At 57.5% G+C, this 16,573-nt stretch overlaps 2 protein-coding genes across 2 annotated transcripts; both read left to right on the plus strand.

The window, feature by feature from the left end:
- On the plus strand, positions 1-13,653 carry GALNT6 (polypeptide N-acetylgalactosaminyltransferase 6). The gene is made up of 11 exons (XM_069806072.1): positions 1-161; positions 5,727-6,315; positions 7,181-7,353; positions 8,361-8,510; positions 8,607-8,841; positions 10,190-10,307; positions 10,421-10,621; positions 11,097-11,228; positions 12,003-12,104; positions 12,209-12,361; positions 12,529-13,653. Exons 2-11 carry the CDS (start codon positions 5,828-5,830, stop codon positions 12,640-12,642), a joined length of 1,866 nt encoding a protein of 621 aa, XP_069662173.1. The 5' UTR covers positions 1-161; positions 5,727-5,827; the 3' UTR covers positions 12,643-13,653.
- On the plus strand, positions 12,872-16,573 carry LOC138689877 (chymotrypsin-like elastase family member 1). Its single transcript, XM_069806522.1, has 8 exons — positions 12,872-13,088; positions 14,611-14,703; positions 14,885-15,086; positions 15,343-15,468; positions 15,559-15,695; positions 15,985-16,130; positions 16,221-16,370; positions 16,486-16,573. The coding sequence occupies exons 1-8, from the start codon at positions 12,872-12,874 to the stop codon at positions 16,501-16,503; spliced, it is 1,089 nt and encodes a 362-aa protein (XP_069662623.1). The 3' UTR covers positions 16,504-16,573.

A 16,573-nucleotide genomic window follows, 5' to 3' on the forward strand; every position in this document is an offset into this window, starting at 1 on the left:
TGTAATTAGGGGCTCGGCTGATCGGTTTGATGGAGTCTCCTCTGACACTCAGGGTGATGTGGATTCCCCGGTAGAGGCAAAAGGCAGAAATCCCGACCGGCCCGAAGGAAACGCACCCGGAGCAAGGAAAACTGCAGACAAAATGGTAAGGCTCGCTTCCAGTGCAGGTATTTCTGCACTTCTCACACAGCAAACAAGCTGTGATGGCAACTGCATCGTATTTTTGGCTGTTTGGGTCCCACTGATTCTTAAAAACCAAGGATAAATGTTTTGCACCCTCCAAAGCAGCTAACTCCATAGCTAACTTATCAAATTAAAGATTAAGAGGATATATTTTGTCTGAGAGTTATATATAATTATGCCAATTAATTATTAAGAAGTGTGTGATTTGGAGCTGTCACTCCCAAGCAAGGCTGTATTGATTTTGTATGATCCCTGCTGTTTTTTTCAGTAGTTAACTGCTTCTTCATTTCCCCCAAATTGCTTTTTGACACTAGGAGGACGGTGCACCAGGAGATTTTAATCTCCTGCATAACCTGAAAAGCATTTCACAGATTGCAATTAAAAGAAGCAATCTGAGAACACAAAAATCCTGGGGAAATCAGATGCTCGGGGTTCACCGATCAACTCGGAAGGGCAGGACCTGCCTTCAGCCGTGTTTTCCCTTGGCGCCAGAGAATGGGGCTGACTTAACGCAGGGAAAAGCCCGTCCCCACCCCGTCTCCCACAACACAGCCTGGTGTGGACCCTGCGAAGCCACAAAAGCTCCGTTTTCCACAGAAGCACACTTACTTTGGTGGGGGGCCCTCCTTTCCCCAGCTGGGTGGCCACAGCACGACATCGGGCTCGGCGAGTTGCAGCTGAAAAAAGTTTAGCAGCAGCAAACTTTGGGGTAGGGAATTTCCCCTTCAGTTTTTGTGCTAAGAGCGAAACTTCTGCACGGCAGCGAGGGCAGCGAGGCAGGAAACAAAGCAGCAGTGAATTACAGACAGCCACTGCGCAAACCCAGGGTTTAAATTTAGCTCTGAAAAGCACAGGAGACGATTATGAAGGCCAAGGGTGGCCTCACAACGGGTGAGTGTTGGCTCCTCTCTGCGCTGCGCTGGGTGAGGCAGGTGCCTTTTCTGGGATTCGGTTTCCCCCCACCTTTCTCTAGCAACTCTTCAGTGCTTTAACGCGGAGGCTGCTGGGTATTTGTGCGTCTGCGGTGCCCCCGAGCCCTGCCCGACTTATCCCCTGTAAGGCAGCTAATATTCAAGCTAATATCCCAATAATCCAAATTAATACTCACTCTGCCCCAGCTCAAATCTCCCAAATCCTCCGTATAGCACAGGAGCCAAAGCAAAATCCTCAGCTGGGCAATTAAAACCCGCCCAGGGCTCGTCCCTCTGAGATCCCCGAGAAGCCACTGGGGTTTTCCCCGTTGCCCTTCTGCTTTTCCTCCCTCCTGCACATCTCGATTGCAGCCTCTCCTGGGGTGCAGGGGAGGTTTGGGGGCTGCTTGCGCCCTTCCTTGCAAGCACAGGAATCCCTCACCAACGGGCTTGTACCTGTCACATCATCCCTGAAGCGGCTCTTTCAAACCACCAGTATCTCACCTTGGCTTTTCCAGGGAGTTTTTGTGCAGTGTCTAGCAGCTGCTGATCCTCAGGCCGAAGCTTCATGAAGATACCACCATCTAGTGTTAAACACGGGTCTTAAGGACGTGGGAAACGGGGCGCTTGGAGCGGGGGGCTCGCCATTTTGGGGGATCGCGGCCTCGTGCCCAAACACAGGTTCAGGGCGCCGGTGGAGAGCAGCAAGCTGGTGCAAGTGGCAGGTCGACGTGAAGAGACAGACTAATAAGGGATGACACAGAGGGATGGGAATAATTAGCAAGTTCCCGTGTTGATAGTCTATTTATAGCGAGCGGTGCGCTCACAAAAAATATTGCCAGCAATTATTACATCCCAGTAAAACTGACAGTAAATAAGCTCCCAGCCACAGGGAACTGCTGCCCCCGAGCCAGGAAGCTCAGGAAGCTCTGCAGCGCCCATGGAATAATTAATAAATAAGAGTAATAATAAAAAACGTGGCACGAACTGAGGAACAAGCACAGGTAGGAAGGGCGTTCGCACCATGCTGGGGCCTCTCTCCCTGCCAGCTGGCAGTCGGGCAGCACCCCCAGTGCCAGGCCTTTACTGGTCCCCAGCGCACCTGGGGTCATGCCCTTATGGCCTCTATAGGCCCTGAGGCTCCCACCACTCCCAGTACCAGGCCCCTCTAGCCCCTATGGCCTCCACAGGCCCCTCTGGCTCCCAGTGCTCCCAGCACCCCCAGTACCAGGCCCCTCTAGCCCCTATGGCCTCCACAGGCCCCTCTGGCTCCCAGTGCTCCCAGCACCCCCAGTACCAGGCCCCTCTAGCCCCTATGGCCTCCATAGGCCCCTCTGGCTCCCAATGCTCCCAGCACCCCCAGTACCAGGCCCCTCTAGCCCCTATGGCCTCCATAGGCCCCTCTGGCTCCCAGTGCTCCCAGCACCCCCAGTACCAGGCCCCTCTAGCCTCTATAGGCCCCGAGGTTCCCAGCACCCCCAGTGCCAGGTCTTTGTAGCCCTTATGGCCTCTATAGGCCCCTGAGGCACCCAGAGTGCCAGGCCTTTATAGCCCCTACGGCCTCTATAGGCCCCTGAGTCTCCCACCACTCCCAGCACCAGGACCTTGTGGCCTCTATAGGCCCCCGCCGCCCCCTGCACCACCAGTGCCAGGCCCCTATAGCCCCCGTGCCCAACCTCTACGGCCCCTATAGCCCCCGCGCCCAACCTCTACGGCCCCTATAGACCCCTTATCCCCACCGCTACCCCGCTGTCAAGCCAGCGGCAGACCGGCGGGCGGCGCTAGGACGGCAGCGTCGCTCTCCCGGCGGGCGGCACTAGGACCGCGCCGCCGTCACCCCCGCTCGCGCACCTGTACCCCGGGGCGGCGGCAGGTGGCGGCGGCCCGGCCCCGCCCCGCCTGCGCGCCAGCCCCGCCCCGCCCCGCCCCGCCCCGCCGGGACGGCACCTGCGACCCCGCGCCCGCCGCCGCCGCCGCCGCCGCGGAGCCCGGTGAGCGGAGGGGGAATTGTCGGGGGGGCGGGTAGGGACAGCCGGCTGCACCGGTCCCGGGTCCCGGGTCCCGGTCCCGGTCCCGGTCCCGGTCCCGGGTCCGGGTCCCGGTCCCGAGCCCGTACGCACCGGGGAAGGGACCGGTCTGAAGACCCCGCCCTGGGAAAAGAGGGTCTGGGGGGGTCCCGGTGCGGAGCCCGGTCCCGTCCCGTGGGGGAAAAGGGGCTGAAGGATCCCGGTGCGGAGCTTTCCCCTCTCCCGGGGAAGGAGCCGGAGGGTCCCGGGATGGAGTCCCCCGGGGTAAAGAGGGGTCGGGGGGGGGGGTCCCGGTGCGGAGTCCCGAGCCTCGGGGGAAGGGCCTGGGGTCCCGGGATGGAGCCCCCCTGGGGCTGTGTGGCTCCCTGTACCGCGGTGGGCAGGATCCGGCCCCTTTCACCCCCACGGGGCATCCCCCCCCGCCACCCAGCCCGTCTCCGGGGCGTCCCAGCCCACCACAACCGGGACCCCAAGGGCTCATCCCAGCCAGGGCGAGGCCAGTGGCTAGGGGGTGAGACCCCGGTGGGACCCCCCACCTTCCCTTCGAACCCCCCCAGAATCACCGGTTCCTAAAACCGGAGCCGTACCACGATGCTCGGGTGAGAGGACCCAAACCCCGCTGGCAGAACCGGTAAGGAACCGGGCTTTTCCCCCGGCCCAACCGGCAGCAGGGTAGCAGGGTGCTGCCGGATTGCACCCCGTTTCCCGCTGTTGGCTTTTTTTGCAATCCTCACCGCTTCCGAGGTCGTAATCGTGGCTGCCGGCTCGCTGCCACGTGGAGCGTGTGGCCACGTCGACCACGGCCGCCCTGTTTGCTCACGGTGTCAGTGTTGATTTGCTTTTATTTTATTTATTTCCCCCTTTTTCCTCCTCTGCTGGGGCAGTGCCTCTCGATTTCCACCTCTCCCCACAATTCCTCCTTCCCACACCACGGAGGATGCTCCGGCTACCACCAAATTTCCACCAAGTCCCTTTTCCCTTTCTTAGGAACCCAATGGGATCCACCGGATAATTTTGGCATTAGTTTTCCTGGGTGTGGGGTGAGCCCCATCCCGCCAGGAGATTTTTCGGGCTGGGCTGGATGGGATGGGGCAGTGTCAACCTGTGGCTTTGCAGGGCTGGTAGTGGCGAGTGCAAGCATGCCAGCAGCTTGGGCCGCAGCTCGTTGCAAAAGCCATGCCAGCGCTTTTTGGGGAGGATTTGGGGCGGGGGGTTACTTTGCTTTTTGGTCCCTTTTGGGGAAGGGATTGGGAAAGGGAGTTGGGGTTGGAGTTCCCTCGAGAGCTGCAGTGCTGCTGTTGTGCACAAATCTGTGCCCAAGTGTCGCCCCGGGGTTTATTAGCATCGCACGGCTAATGAGCGCGCTTCGTTAATGTGGTCGCAGCAACGTGGCAGGAAGGAGACTCTCGGACAGATGCGGAGATAGTGAAAACAGGGTTTTGCTCCCCAAAGTGAGTTGCTCTTCGCCACTTGCCTCCTTGCATGGCAGCGGCTCGCGCTGTGCAACGAAAGCGTCGGGGTTCAGGGACACAAGCAGGGTGGGAGCATCTTTGCTCAGACACAAGCAGAAATTGAGGTGGATTTATTTTTTTTCCTTAATTCTGCTTTTTTTTTTACCACCCCCCCTGTGGAACCAGTGCCGCCCGGTCCCGCCGTGACTCGGGAACGGGTGGCCTTGGCAGTGAAGCGTGGTCCGGCCGCCGGCTTTGATCCCCACGGCGCTGAAAGCGGTGACCCCGGGGACCGCCTCGTCCCTCCTCCTTTACAAGCCGAAGCTTCCTCGCCCTTGAAGTTGCTGGCAGGTGCCCTTCTCAGCTCCAGGGCTGCACCATTTCCAAGGCAATAAAAAGAAAAGGAAAAAAAAGAAATAAAAGAGGGAGGGGGACTCCGAAGAGGAGGAGGAGGAGATGCCGGTGAATGGCTCCCGCAGAGCTTGTCCATGCTCCGGCGGCAGCGGCTCACAAAGAGCAGCCGCGGGAGGTTTGCTCGCGGTGGGAAAGTTCAGTTTTTGCCGGGTCCCGGCAGAGGGTTTGCAGCCGGTGCTGAGTTCTCGGTGGCCGCTGCGCCGGACAGGGCACCGGACACCAAATCTGCTGCTCCAATTTAGCCGAAACTGAAGCGCCGCGGGGTCTTGCACATGTTTTCCTTCCCAGCGATGCTGCAGGCAGGAAAAATACCCTGGGGAAAAGTTCTTTCTACGCGACCAAAAATATTTCGGCAAATTTTGAGGCTTTATTTTAGCTTTGTTACGCTGCTCCTGGCGTGCACGGGGAGGATGCGGGGGGGATGCTGCAGCTGCTGGCTCGGTCACGAGAGAAACTGCTGGGAAAGTCCCGCGCTCGTGGTGGCCGGATCCAGCACACCTCGCAGCATTTTTCAAACCTCACTTTTTCCTGGTGTTTTCTTTTTAGCACAGATTTACGCCTGGAAGAGCCATGGGGGGATTTTACAGGTCTCCCTTGCCCCCTTGCAGGGAGTGAATGTTATTAATGGAATATTAATTATAGATGAATACATATTAATATCAAGGGGTTGCAGCCGAAGTACATCCAGTCTGTGAGTTAACCTGCGGCTGCTTCTCCTCCTCCCCAGGTTACCGGAGCAGAGCAGATCATGAAGCACCCTGAGACCCCGCGTCCCTGAAACACCCATCACCGCAGGGAGGACCCTCCAGAAACCGCACGGGGCGGAGGGGAAAAAAACAAAATGAGGCTCTTTCGGAGACGCTACAGCCCCTTGAAGGTGGCTTTGGCAGGCGCCGTCTTCGTCATCTTCCTCTTCATCCTGCAGAAGGATGTGGGGAACAAGGACCCGAGCGAGGAACCCTGGTTGAAGAACATCGTCCAGGGGAAGGACCAAGTCCTCGACCTGATGCTGGGGGCGGTCAACAACATCCGAGACTCGATGCCGAAGCTGCAGATCGGAGCTCCGGTTCGGCAAGAGGAACCACTGCCTGGCGCTCGCTCCTGCCTACCCGGCGTCTACACAGCGGCGGAGCTTCGGCCGCTGATGGAGAGACCCCCCCAAGACCCCGCCAGCCCCGGAGCCGACGGCAAAGCCTTCAAGAAGGATCAATGGACGCCGGAGGAGACGAAGGAGAAGGAGCAAGGTTACGAGAAGCATTGCTTCAACGCCTTCGCCAGCGACCGCATCTCCCTCCAGCGAGCGCTGGGACCTGACAGCCGCCCGCCGGAGTAAGAGCCGTCACCCAAAGAGCCCCGTGGGTCCGTTTGCTCCCGGGGGGTCGGGGTGGGCAAGTTTAAGGGGAAATAAAAGCAGACTGGGGACGGGCTGTCACCAACGGGATCGAACGGAGGGAGGGCTGAAAAAATACATTTTTTTAAATTTTTTTTTTCCCTCTAATTTTTGTCCCCTTGGGGTTGGTTTTTAACGGCAATGGGCAAAAGCCAGCGGAGGCTCTTTGTGTGTCCATGTACCTGCTCACGGCCGGGTGGCTTCAGCATCTCCCCCCCTTTCCCTCCCCTCCCTCTTTCATTTCAGCCGGCTCCAGTAATCGGACTTTTTCTTTTCTTAGCCGAGTGGAACAGCCTCAGACCCCGCTGGGTTGGGAGGGGGAGGCGAAGGAAGAGGCATAAACTCAAGAGATTTCCTCGCTTGCCCTCTGGCCATGGGCTGCCGGATTAAAGCATAGCCCCCCCCCCAACCCCTGCCTGCTCAAGGGGCTGGGCTGGGGAAGGCTTGGGGGGGGGGATTTTGGGGTGGAAAAAAGGCTTGAATAGGAGGTAGAAACCCAGCCCTGGTGTGGAAACTGCCCCCCCCCCCCATACCAGCAGGCGATTATCCGTGCTTAGCAGGTGTAGCAGTGACAATGGGGGGGACACCGGGGCCCGGCAGGCAGCAGGAATGTGATTCACTCGACCGGCGATGGGGGGAGAGGTAGAAATCAATTGAAATCCAAGCGGCGATGAGCTGAGAGCCACCGGGGCCAGGAGCTGCTCTCCTGCTGTGGAGTTTCGGCGGGGGGGGACAAGGGGTGTTTTGTTTCTGTCTTGCCCCCCCACCCCATCTTTCTTAGACCGCCGCTTTTCTCTCTCGGAGGTGCATCGACCAGAAATTCAAGCGGTGCCCCCCCTTGCCCACCACCAGCGTCGTCATCGTCTTCCATAACGAAGCTTGGTCGACGCTGCTGCGGACGGTGTACAGCGTCCTGCACGCCTCGCCGGCCCTCCTCCTGAAGGAAATCATCTTGGTGGATGATGCCAGCACGGATGGTGAGTGGGAGCCGCGGTGGGATGCAGGGGGATGCCAAGCATCTCTCCATCCCTGGGAGCAGCGGCTGTGAGCCACTCGAAGGAGAAGCGGCTCATGCCAAGTCTCCAAGCAGCCTGGGATGCATCCGACAGCTCTTCCACTTTGTTTCCCATCCACCCAGGAGCACCCACAGGGATTTTTTTTCCCTTCTCAGGCATTGCTGTTAACCCAGCCCTGGAGAAAAACTGGGCGTTCCTCCCACGTCCTGCAAACACCTCATCTGTCAGCCGGCTTGCCCGCCAGGCTGCAAACCTCATTAGCTACACCCAGAATAAATTAACGATGTGGTTCAGTGCTGGGGCACTGGGGAGGAGCGGACTTTGCGCTCGCCCCAGAGATAAATGCTTCCTTTCCGCCTCCGGCGTCTGCATGGGCTCCCAAGGAGCAGAAACCTCAGGGTGGTGCAGGGTTTTATTGCCCGTGAGCTTGGCTCCCACTGCAGCGGGGACAGGGTTGGATTTGGCATCCCTTCCCAGGATGGGTCTCAGGACATCCCAGCTCTTGCTCGGGTTTTGACTTGGCTGCATCTGCCAAAGAGGGAGAGAAATCCCAGTTTCCTTTGGTGACACCTTGTCCGCTGTCCCTTCCCTCGATGACAGCTCGTCCGCTCCGTCCCAGTGACATTTCAACCGCAGGGCATGAGACCTTCTCACCCCATCGTTTCCCTAATCCCTCTCTAGTGGGGGATTAGACGAGGCGGGTGGCCGGCTCCTTTGCAAAACTCCCTTTCTTTAGCCAAAAACACTCTGGGATTTGGAGGAAAGGAGATTCTGTGTGTCCCCAGATCTGAATGCTGGTGCAGGGTCTGAGCAGCAGCTCCTGCGAGAGGATGGGATGGCATGGCATGGCATGGCATGGCATGGCATGGGATGGGATGGGATGGGGCAGCAGGGTGGGCTGGTGGGATGCAGGGACTGGCATCTCCCCCGCTCCGACAGATCTGATGGCTCTTTTTGCCCCACCTCAGAGTACCTGAAGGATGAGCTGGATCGCTACGTGGAGCAGCTCCAGATCGTGCGAGTCGTGCGGCAAGAGGAGCGTAAAGGGCTGATCACGGCACGGCTGCTGGGGGCCAGCGTGGCCAGCGGGGAGGTCCTGACCTTCCTGGATGCCCACTGTGAGTACCCACCACCTCCTGGGGGTCTCCAGGTTGCTGGGGCGAGGGGGGGTGAAGTTATCTCCACTCAGTGGCCAACCCTTCCCTGTGTCCCAGGTGAATGTTTCCACGGCTGGCTGGAGCCCCTCTTATCCCGCATCGCCGAAGAGCCCACAGCCGTCGTAAGCCCCGACATCGCCACCATCGATCTCAACACTTTCGAGTTCTCCAAGCCCGTTCAGAACGGCAAACAGCACAGCCGGGGCAACTTCGACTGGAGCCTGACTTTTGGCTGGGAGGTCGTCCCACCCCAGGAGAGGCAGCGGAGGAAGGATGAGACCTTCCCCATCAAGTAAGTCATCACGGGGGGGATTTTTATCCACTCCGGAGCAGGTGTGGTGGTAGCAAAGGTTGGATGAGCCTTGGGAACACCGTGTCCGGACCCAAAGGCTGCAAAAAGAACCGGTTGAATGTGCGCAGCTGCTACAGGGTGCTTAGGGAGGGACAGACAGGGGTGGCAAAGAGCTGGGTGCCCTGTGCGAGGAAACTGCCCCTTCCTCCAGTTGTTTTTGCTCCTTTTTCCAACAAATTGGCATTTTCCCTGTCGGTTTTGATCCCTCCAAGTAGGTGATGCTGTCCCTTCCCAGCAGAGTTTCCCCCATGGGATGCTTGTCTTGAGGGATCTCAAGTGGTTTGTGCCTGGGAAAGGATGCTCAGACATGATCAGAGCCGTGGGGCTGGCAAAGGAGAAATCTCCCTTGGGATTTGGTGAATGTGGAGCCATAAAGGACCCTTTGCAAAAACACCTTTGAAATGCCTCCAGCCATCTCTCTGCTCCTGCAAAGTCTCTCATTAAGGGTTTAATCACTGTCTTGTACCTTCTTGCTCTTGGATACCCAGCTGCCTGGGCACAGGGTGGGCACCTGTGCTGGCACAACAGCAGGACTGCACCAAAACCCCAATTTTTATCCCCTTATTTAGCATGCTGAGAAACACTGAATGGTTTTTCCCACTGCACCTCTCTGTTGGTGCCCCACGATAAGCTGGGTGCTCCCACCGGGAGATACCAGACACCCTGCCTGGCCCCATCCACGTCCCGTCCCCTGGCTGGCGGCAGGGCTGGCTTTGTGCAGAGGTCACCCAGGAGACGTCCCTGTCCCAATAAAGGTCCCTTTTACCGTGACCCGGCGGTTTGGCTCCCGGCGTTGTCTCATCTCCGCTCGGCAGGAAAGCAGCAGCTCAGCGAATCCTTTTTTTATTTTTTTTTTTTATTTTTTTTTATTTTTCCTGAATAAAAGCAAGTTTCTGTTCCAGCCTCTTCTAAAGATCAGATGGAAAAGATTAGAGAAGCCGGAGGAGTGAATGGGGCGCCGGCCGCTGCGCTCTAATCTCCCCCCTTCTTTTCGGCGATAGGTTTTCGGTAACAATATCCCCCTTTTGCTTTGAGTTGAGAGCTGGCGGCGAGGCCCCTCGGTGTCACGCTGCCACCGCCACTTCCGTCCCCTCCTGGCAGCTGGGTCCAGCCCCTCCACCAAAGCCACCACATCTGGGGCACAGCTGGATGGGGTAGGGAGATGGGGGGGACACAGCTGCAAAGTGCTCACAGTCGCCGTGAGGGCCCTGATGTCCCCAAAACTCAGACTTCTGCTTTTCTGTTTTTATTTTAACCCTATTTTGCCCCCCCTTCTCCCTCCCCTTAGGTCCCCAACCTTTGCCGGTGGCCTCTTTGCCATCTCCAGGTCCTACTTCGAGCACATCGGCTCCTACGACGACCAGATGGAGATCTGGGGGGGCGAGAACGTGGAAATGTCCTTCAGGGTAAGGATGGGTCGGTGCCATCTTCAAAGGGTATCTTCAGGGATGCTTCTCGTTGGGGGGCACGGCGGGGGGGGGTTGGACCCCCCCACGTCTCAGGCGTTGCCTCCCTGTAGGTCTGGCAGTGTGGGGGTCAAGTCGAGATCATCCCTTGCTCCGTTGTGGGTCACGTTTTCCGTTCCAAGAGCCCCCACACCTTCCCCAAGGGCACCCAGGTCATCTCCAGGAACCTGGTCCGCCTGGCCGAGGTCTGGATGGATGACTACAAGGAGATCTTCTACAGGAGGAACCAGCAAGCTGCCCAGATGGCCAGAGAGGTACCGGGCATGCCGGCGGGCTTCTGGTTCTCCCGGGTTGGGGACTGATCCTGCTGGGAGCTCGGGCCTGAGCAGAGGGAGGAGGTGGGCTCAGCCTGCAGTTGGGAAAGCAAATGCAGGCGGAAAGATATAGCCAAAAAGCTATTTTTTATTTTTTTCTTTTTGACCATAATGCGTTCTAGTAGAAAAACATCAATTGTTAAAATTTTTTTTACAACACCAAAACGTTGTGCTGTTATGCCAAAATGTCCCAGCCCCCTCGGTGAGTGGCCCCAGCCTGAGGGTACCTGCTGGGGGCTGGGGATGTCTTGCAAGATCCCACCACCAGTCTGGGTCCTGGGCACACCGTGGCAGATGATGACAAAGCTGGGAGGACCCCTCAGCTCTGAGCCCCAGCTCGGGAGGGGTTTTTTTGTTTTTTTTCCTTGCTGGCTTCGGAGGTTAGTTTAATTTTCTCACGTGACTTTGTCGATAGAAGACGTATGGTGACATTACAGACCGGCGCAAGCTGAGGGAACAGCTCCACTGCAAGAACTTCACCTGGTACCTCCAGACCATCTATCCAGAGATGTTTGTCCCTGACCTGACTCCAACTTTTTACGGAGCGGTGAGTATGGGCATGCCTGGAGCATCCTGCTGGGCTCAGTCCTTGGCTAGAAATAACTACGGCAGTGAAGTCCCCAAAAGGCTGGGTTTGGGGTTTTTGCATCTAAACCAGTGTGCTGGAGGGTTTTGGTGCAGCCGTGTCCGTCACCGGCTGGTGGGGCTGGTTCAGGCTCTGACTGATGGTGAAAGAGCTGGAATCCGGCAGAGCTGGTTTGGGGCGAGTTACGGGGTGGGGGACCGGTGGGGATGTGGCGTTGGGTTAAATCGGGTGAAAGAGCTGAAAGCTTCCGTGAGCACCGTGCCAGCATTGACATGCACAGGGCGGACTTGAAAAACCGAGCTGGGGACGGGCAGGATGCGGAGCGTCGGCTCCATCCCCGAGGATGGAGCTGCCAAAAAAAGCCCCTTTCCTCCAAGCCGGTTGTTGGGGGTCTAAGTCCAACCTTCCTCAGCCGGGGCAATGTGAAAGCAGCCGTCGGATGCAGCGACAACCAGGACGAGGGCTGGGTGCTGGCTGCCGTCCCGGTTTTAATTTACCTTTGTTTCCCAAAACCTCGTCCCTGGCAGCTCTCATGGCGGGATGGAGGCATTGGCGCGGGCATTCCTCGCGTCCTGGAAAGGACAAGGGACCCAGACATGGCACCTAGTACCGGGTTCATGTTTGTACAGTGATAATTAAGTGCCCCACAAAGCCCAAATCCAAGGCAGATCCCTACCCCGGGACGTTAGAGCCCAGCTCACCCCCCTGCCCCTTTTCCCCCCCCCTCCACCACAGATAAAAAATGAGGGCACCAAGAGCTGCCTGGACGTCGGTGAGAACAACCACGGTGGGAAACCGCTCATCATGTACCCCTGCCACGGGATGGGGGGCAACCAGGTGGGCACCCATCAACCCCCCCCCCCGCTGTTTTTCCCCTGGGGGTTACTTTCTCGGGGTGCAGTAGCATCATGTCTCCTCTCTGCTCTTGCCCCCCCACCCAGTATTTTGAGTACACGAGCCAGCAGGAGCTGCGGCACAATATCGGGAAGGAGCTCTGCCTGCGAGCGGGATCAGGATCGGCCGAGCTGGGCGACTGCCAGTACCGAGGGAAACCCGGGCGGGTGCCGGCTAACGAGGAGTGGGACCTGGCGCAGGTGAGAAGATGCGTCTCCATCCCGGGAATCACCCAAGGGGATGGTGGCATCGTCCTGTCCTCCCCCTCCTCCGTCATGGCGATGCTTCTCTGCCGCTTCCCCCTGGTCGCATCCTTTCTTCATCCCACCGGCATCGCTGAGCTGATGCCGTCTTTATCTTTTGGCAGGACCGGCTGATTAAAAACCCAGCCTCCGGTACGTGTTTGACGGCACGAGGGAAGCACCCAGCGATGGTTCCCTGTGACCCGACGGACCCCCACCAGCTCTGGTCCTTCACCTAGGCAGAAAGCAGAGTGGCCCAAGCCCCCGGCCGTCCCCAGCCGCGCTCAGGAAACCAGAATCCAAAAAAAACTTCCCCTTTTTTTTTTAATTTAAGAAGCGAAAGCCTTAAATATGCTGCATTTCACGGTTGCCTTGAACTAAGTCCCGTGCCTTTGGAGCGGGGAAAGCCCAGGGAGCCGAGCTTGGCCAGCGGTACCCCACAGAGCCCAAAACGCGGCGGTCGTAGTGATGCCTGAGGATGCTCTTTGGTACCCAGCTGCTGCTCATCCTTTCCCTCCCCGGCTCCAGCCAGAGACTCAGAAATTCGTATCGGGCATTGAAAAACACGGCCACGCCGCCCTGCACGTGAAAGCAGGGTGGGAAACTCCTGCCAGCAAGGAGGAGGATGGTGACCGGCCATGGCTCATCCAGTGGGAGGGTGGATTGTGGTTTGTCGTGGCCCTGTGTGGGTAATGGAATCCCCCCCAGCTCCCAGTACTGCCAGGGGGCTGCCAGGATCTGGCCCTCGCCCACCATGGCCCTGCAAGCATTGTGTATCGCTGCTGCCAGGGTGGGAGAAGTTGGGCTGTCTGCCTTAGATATCAGGCTTGATTTGGGGGGGGGAAGTTAGATTTTTTTTTTTTTATTATTTTATTATTATTATTATTATATGATGATGATTCCTGGGTGCGATTCTGCTCATCCTGGTGCTGATCTGGAGGAGAGTTTTTTCTCCGGATGGCACAGCTCGAACGCACCGCTGCATCCTCCCGGAGAGCCTCTCACCAGCACCTGGGTGCGAGATCTCCTCCTTCCCCTGGTTTTCTTCAAGTCCAACTACTGTAGCTGCCACTTTCGTTGGCATTTCATTTAGGGGGGGTGGGGGGGATACCCCTCCTGGAAGTGGTGTGGGGGTGGGAAAACCTGTCTTTGGATACATGACCTCAAATAAAGAGATGATTTATTTTACAGACATCCTGTCTCCAGCTTCCTCCGAGCTCCCACCCCTCCTCTGATTTAATTTTCCCCTCTCTTCTTGCCCTGGAAACTCCCTTTTGCAGCCCAAAAGTGGGTTTAAAGCCACTTTTGCAATGAGGCATCACATTTGGGGTGGTTCAAATTTGGGTTGGGTTGTCCTGTGCCAGGTGGAGGCTTCACTGCCATCCCTTGCTGTGTTCCCTTCTGTGCTGATAAAACAAATAAGTGATTATTTGGAGACCATTTTCACCATAAAATCTTATGTTTTCCTTAGAGATAAGAGCAGAAATGCAGCAGGTGCTTTTTTTTCCTTTCCTTTTTTTTTTTTTTTTTTTTTTTAAGCTGGGTGAACTGATAATCACCGTTATCACAACTGCTGTTTTCCAGCGACTGCTCCATCAGTGGAGCAAAAACCTCAATGCCACAGGTTGACCCCGCTCAGAACAGCCTCAATTTCTTTTTAAAGGGGTAAAAAATGAAACTGTTTTGGCCAGAAATCAGGTTTTTCTTATAAACTACATTGGTGTTTCATTTAACCTCAAAATAATGCCCCATGGAGGTCATGGCCGGTCCTGGCTCTGGTGCTGGCTGTCCTGGGTGGGGTGGGGTTTTTCTGGAGTGGGTGAAGGTCTTGACCTGCATTTGCCTCAGTTTCCCCATCCCGGCAGCGATGCGGGTGCCGTTCATGTGTTGGATAAAACTCTTGGAGGCATCGCATGAATAAATGTGATACGAGGACCACAGCTGGGGCATCCTCAGGGACTGAGACCGGCAGAAACTCGTGACAACGTTGCCTGAGGTGTGCAGAAGAGGAAGATGCAAAAGCAGGTCATCGTCTCCTCGGGGATTTGGGCTGCCTGTGCAAAGCCGAGGGAGACTTTGGGTGCACCCAGGGTTTTTTGGCCCTGGCCTTCGGGGCCATGTGTGTTTTGGAAGAGGGACCAAGGCTGCTCCATAGGCCCATGTCACCTGGTTTTTTTCCCGTCCCTCCTCCTCCGTCCCGTTTAAAGCCGCTGGCGGTGCAGCCCCCACCACAGCCGAAGAGCTGCCGTGGTCCAGGATGATGCTGCAGCTCGTCCTCCTCGCCGCCCTCGCCCTCTGCGGTGTGTCTTTCATGGGAAATCGCCAGCCTCGTTAGCTGATGACGACCCCCCCCCGTTATGATTCGCTTCCCCCTCCACCTCAATCCTCTCTCCCACAGGACGCTGCTCCGAGCAGGATCTCAATGAGGTGCAACGGGTAGTCGGTGGGACCGAGGCACGCGCGCACTCCTGGCCCTCCCAGGTGGGTCCTTCCCGGGGTCAGCCTGTAAATGCCATGGGGGTCTCAACCCACCGGGACCATATGGTGAGACCCCCCATGTTTCGCATCCTCCCCGCCTCCAGATCTCCCTCCAGTACTACTCCAATGGCAACTGGCATCACACCTGCGGAGGGTCCCTCATCCAGAGAAACTGGGTGATGACAGCAGCCCATTGCGTGGATAGGTGAGTGGGTGCGGGGAGCCCACCTTTTTTTCATGGAAAAGCTGTTTTCCACCAAAAACCTTTCCAAGGGGAAATTTTGGCTGCCCCAACCTGGAGAGCAACGGTCCTTTAAGGTCTTTGCTGGTCCTCCATTAAGAGCTTACATGGACCATCTCTGGGAGCATCTTCTCCTTGCACTGAACCTTTCCATACTAGCTTACAGTTAAAATAATAATGATTTATGGACTGATCCTGTGTTTTTTCGCCTTCCCGACAGTAACCGGAACTTCCGTGTCGTGGCCGGCGATCACAACCTCTACAGGAGCGACGGCAGCGAGCAGGTCTTCAGCGTGAGCAAGATCATCATCCATCCCTATTGGAATAGCAACAACGTCGCCGGGGGGTAACACACTTGGGGAGGGGGATTTGGGGGGACCATCGCTGGAATTGACGTGGGGGGGTCCTTGCAACATCCTCTCCCTCCTCTCGCCAGCTACGACATCGCCCTGCTCCGCCTGTCCAGTTATGCCACCCTGAACAGCTACGTGCAGCTGGCGGTCCTGCCCGCGGAGGGATCCATCCTGCGCAACAACTACCCCTGCTACATCACGGGCTGGGGTCGCACCAGCAGTGAGTGCTGATGGGTCATCCCAGCTCCAAATCACCCCAAAAATATGGGAAACCTGGGGGGCTGAATGATATTTTTAAGCCCTTTGAGGTCCCAGGAGGCATCACGCAGGGCTTTGCTGGGGGTTGCCCAACGTCGGGTGGGGTCGTGCCAAGGTTTGGGGGTGGATTTTATGCGGGAAAAGGGGCTCGGTGGCTGCTGTGGGCTCTGCTTTGGCAAGGGGCGGGGGGGGTTGCGGTGTCTTGCAGGTCTTTGCCGGCGTGGCGTTAACCGGGACTCGGTTGCGTGCAGGCAACGGGCAGCTCTCCAGCGTCCTGCTGCAGGCGTACCTGCCCGTGGTGGACTACCAGATCTGCTCCAGCAGTTCCTACTGGGGCTCCACTGTCAAGACCACCATGGTCTGTGCCGGCGGTGACGGCGTACGCTCCGGCTGCCAGGTACGACCCCAGCATCCCGCTTTTCCCCCTCCCGTCATCCCACTGGCATCCCATTTCCTACCATCTCACCTGGGTTCATCGGTCCGGCAGGGTGATTCGGGTGGTCCCCTCAACTGCGAGGTGAACGGACGGTACCAGGTCCATGGCGTCACCAGCTTTGTCTCCAGTCTGGGCTGCAACACCAAGTACAAACCCACCGTCTTCACCCGCGTCTCTGCCTACATCTCCTGGATGAGGAATGTAAGGCCACGGCAGGGCTCAGGCAGCTGGGGGGCTGAGACCTGGCACTATCATTGCACTGATGCACCGGCTGTATCCCTGCTCAGCTCAACCGTTGCCTTTCTTCTCCTTCCAGGTGATGGCCCAGAACTGAGGGGTGGCAGGAGAAGAGCCCGGTCCCCATGTTTTGGTCAGAGGGGTTTAAAACCTGTAGCTGGCATCAA

This window comes from Haliaeetus albicilla, chromosome 18 (assembly GCF_947461875.1).
Source record: "Haliaeetus albicilla chromosome 18, bHalAlb1.1, whole genome shotgun sequence".
Classification (NCBI taxonomy): domain Eukaryota; kingdom Metazoa; phylum Chordata; class Aves; order Accipitriformes; family Accipitridae; genus Haliaeetus; species Haliaeetus albicilla.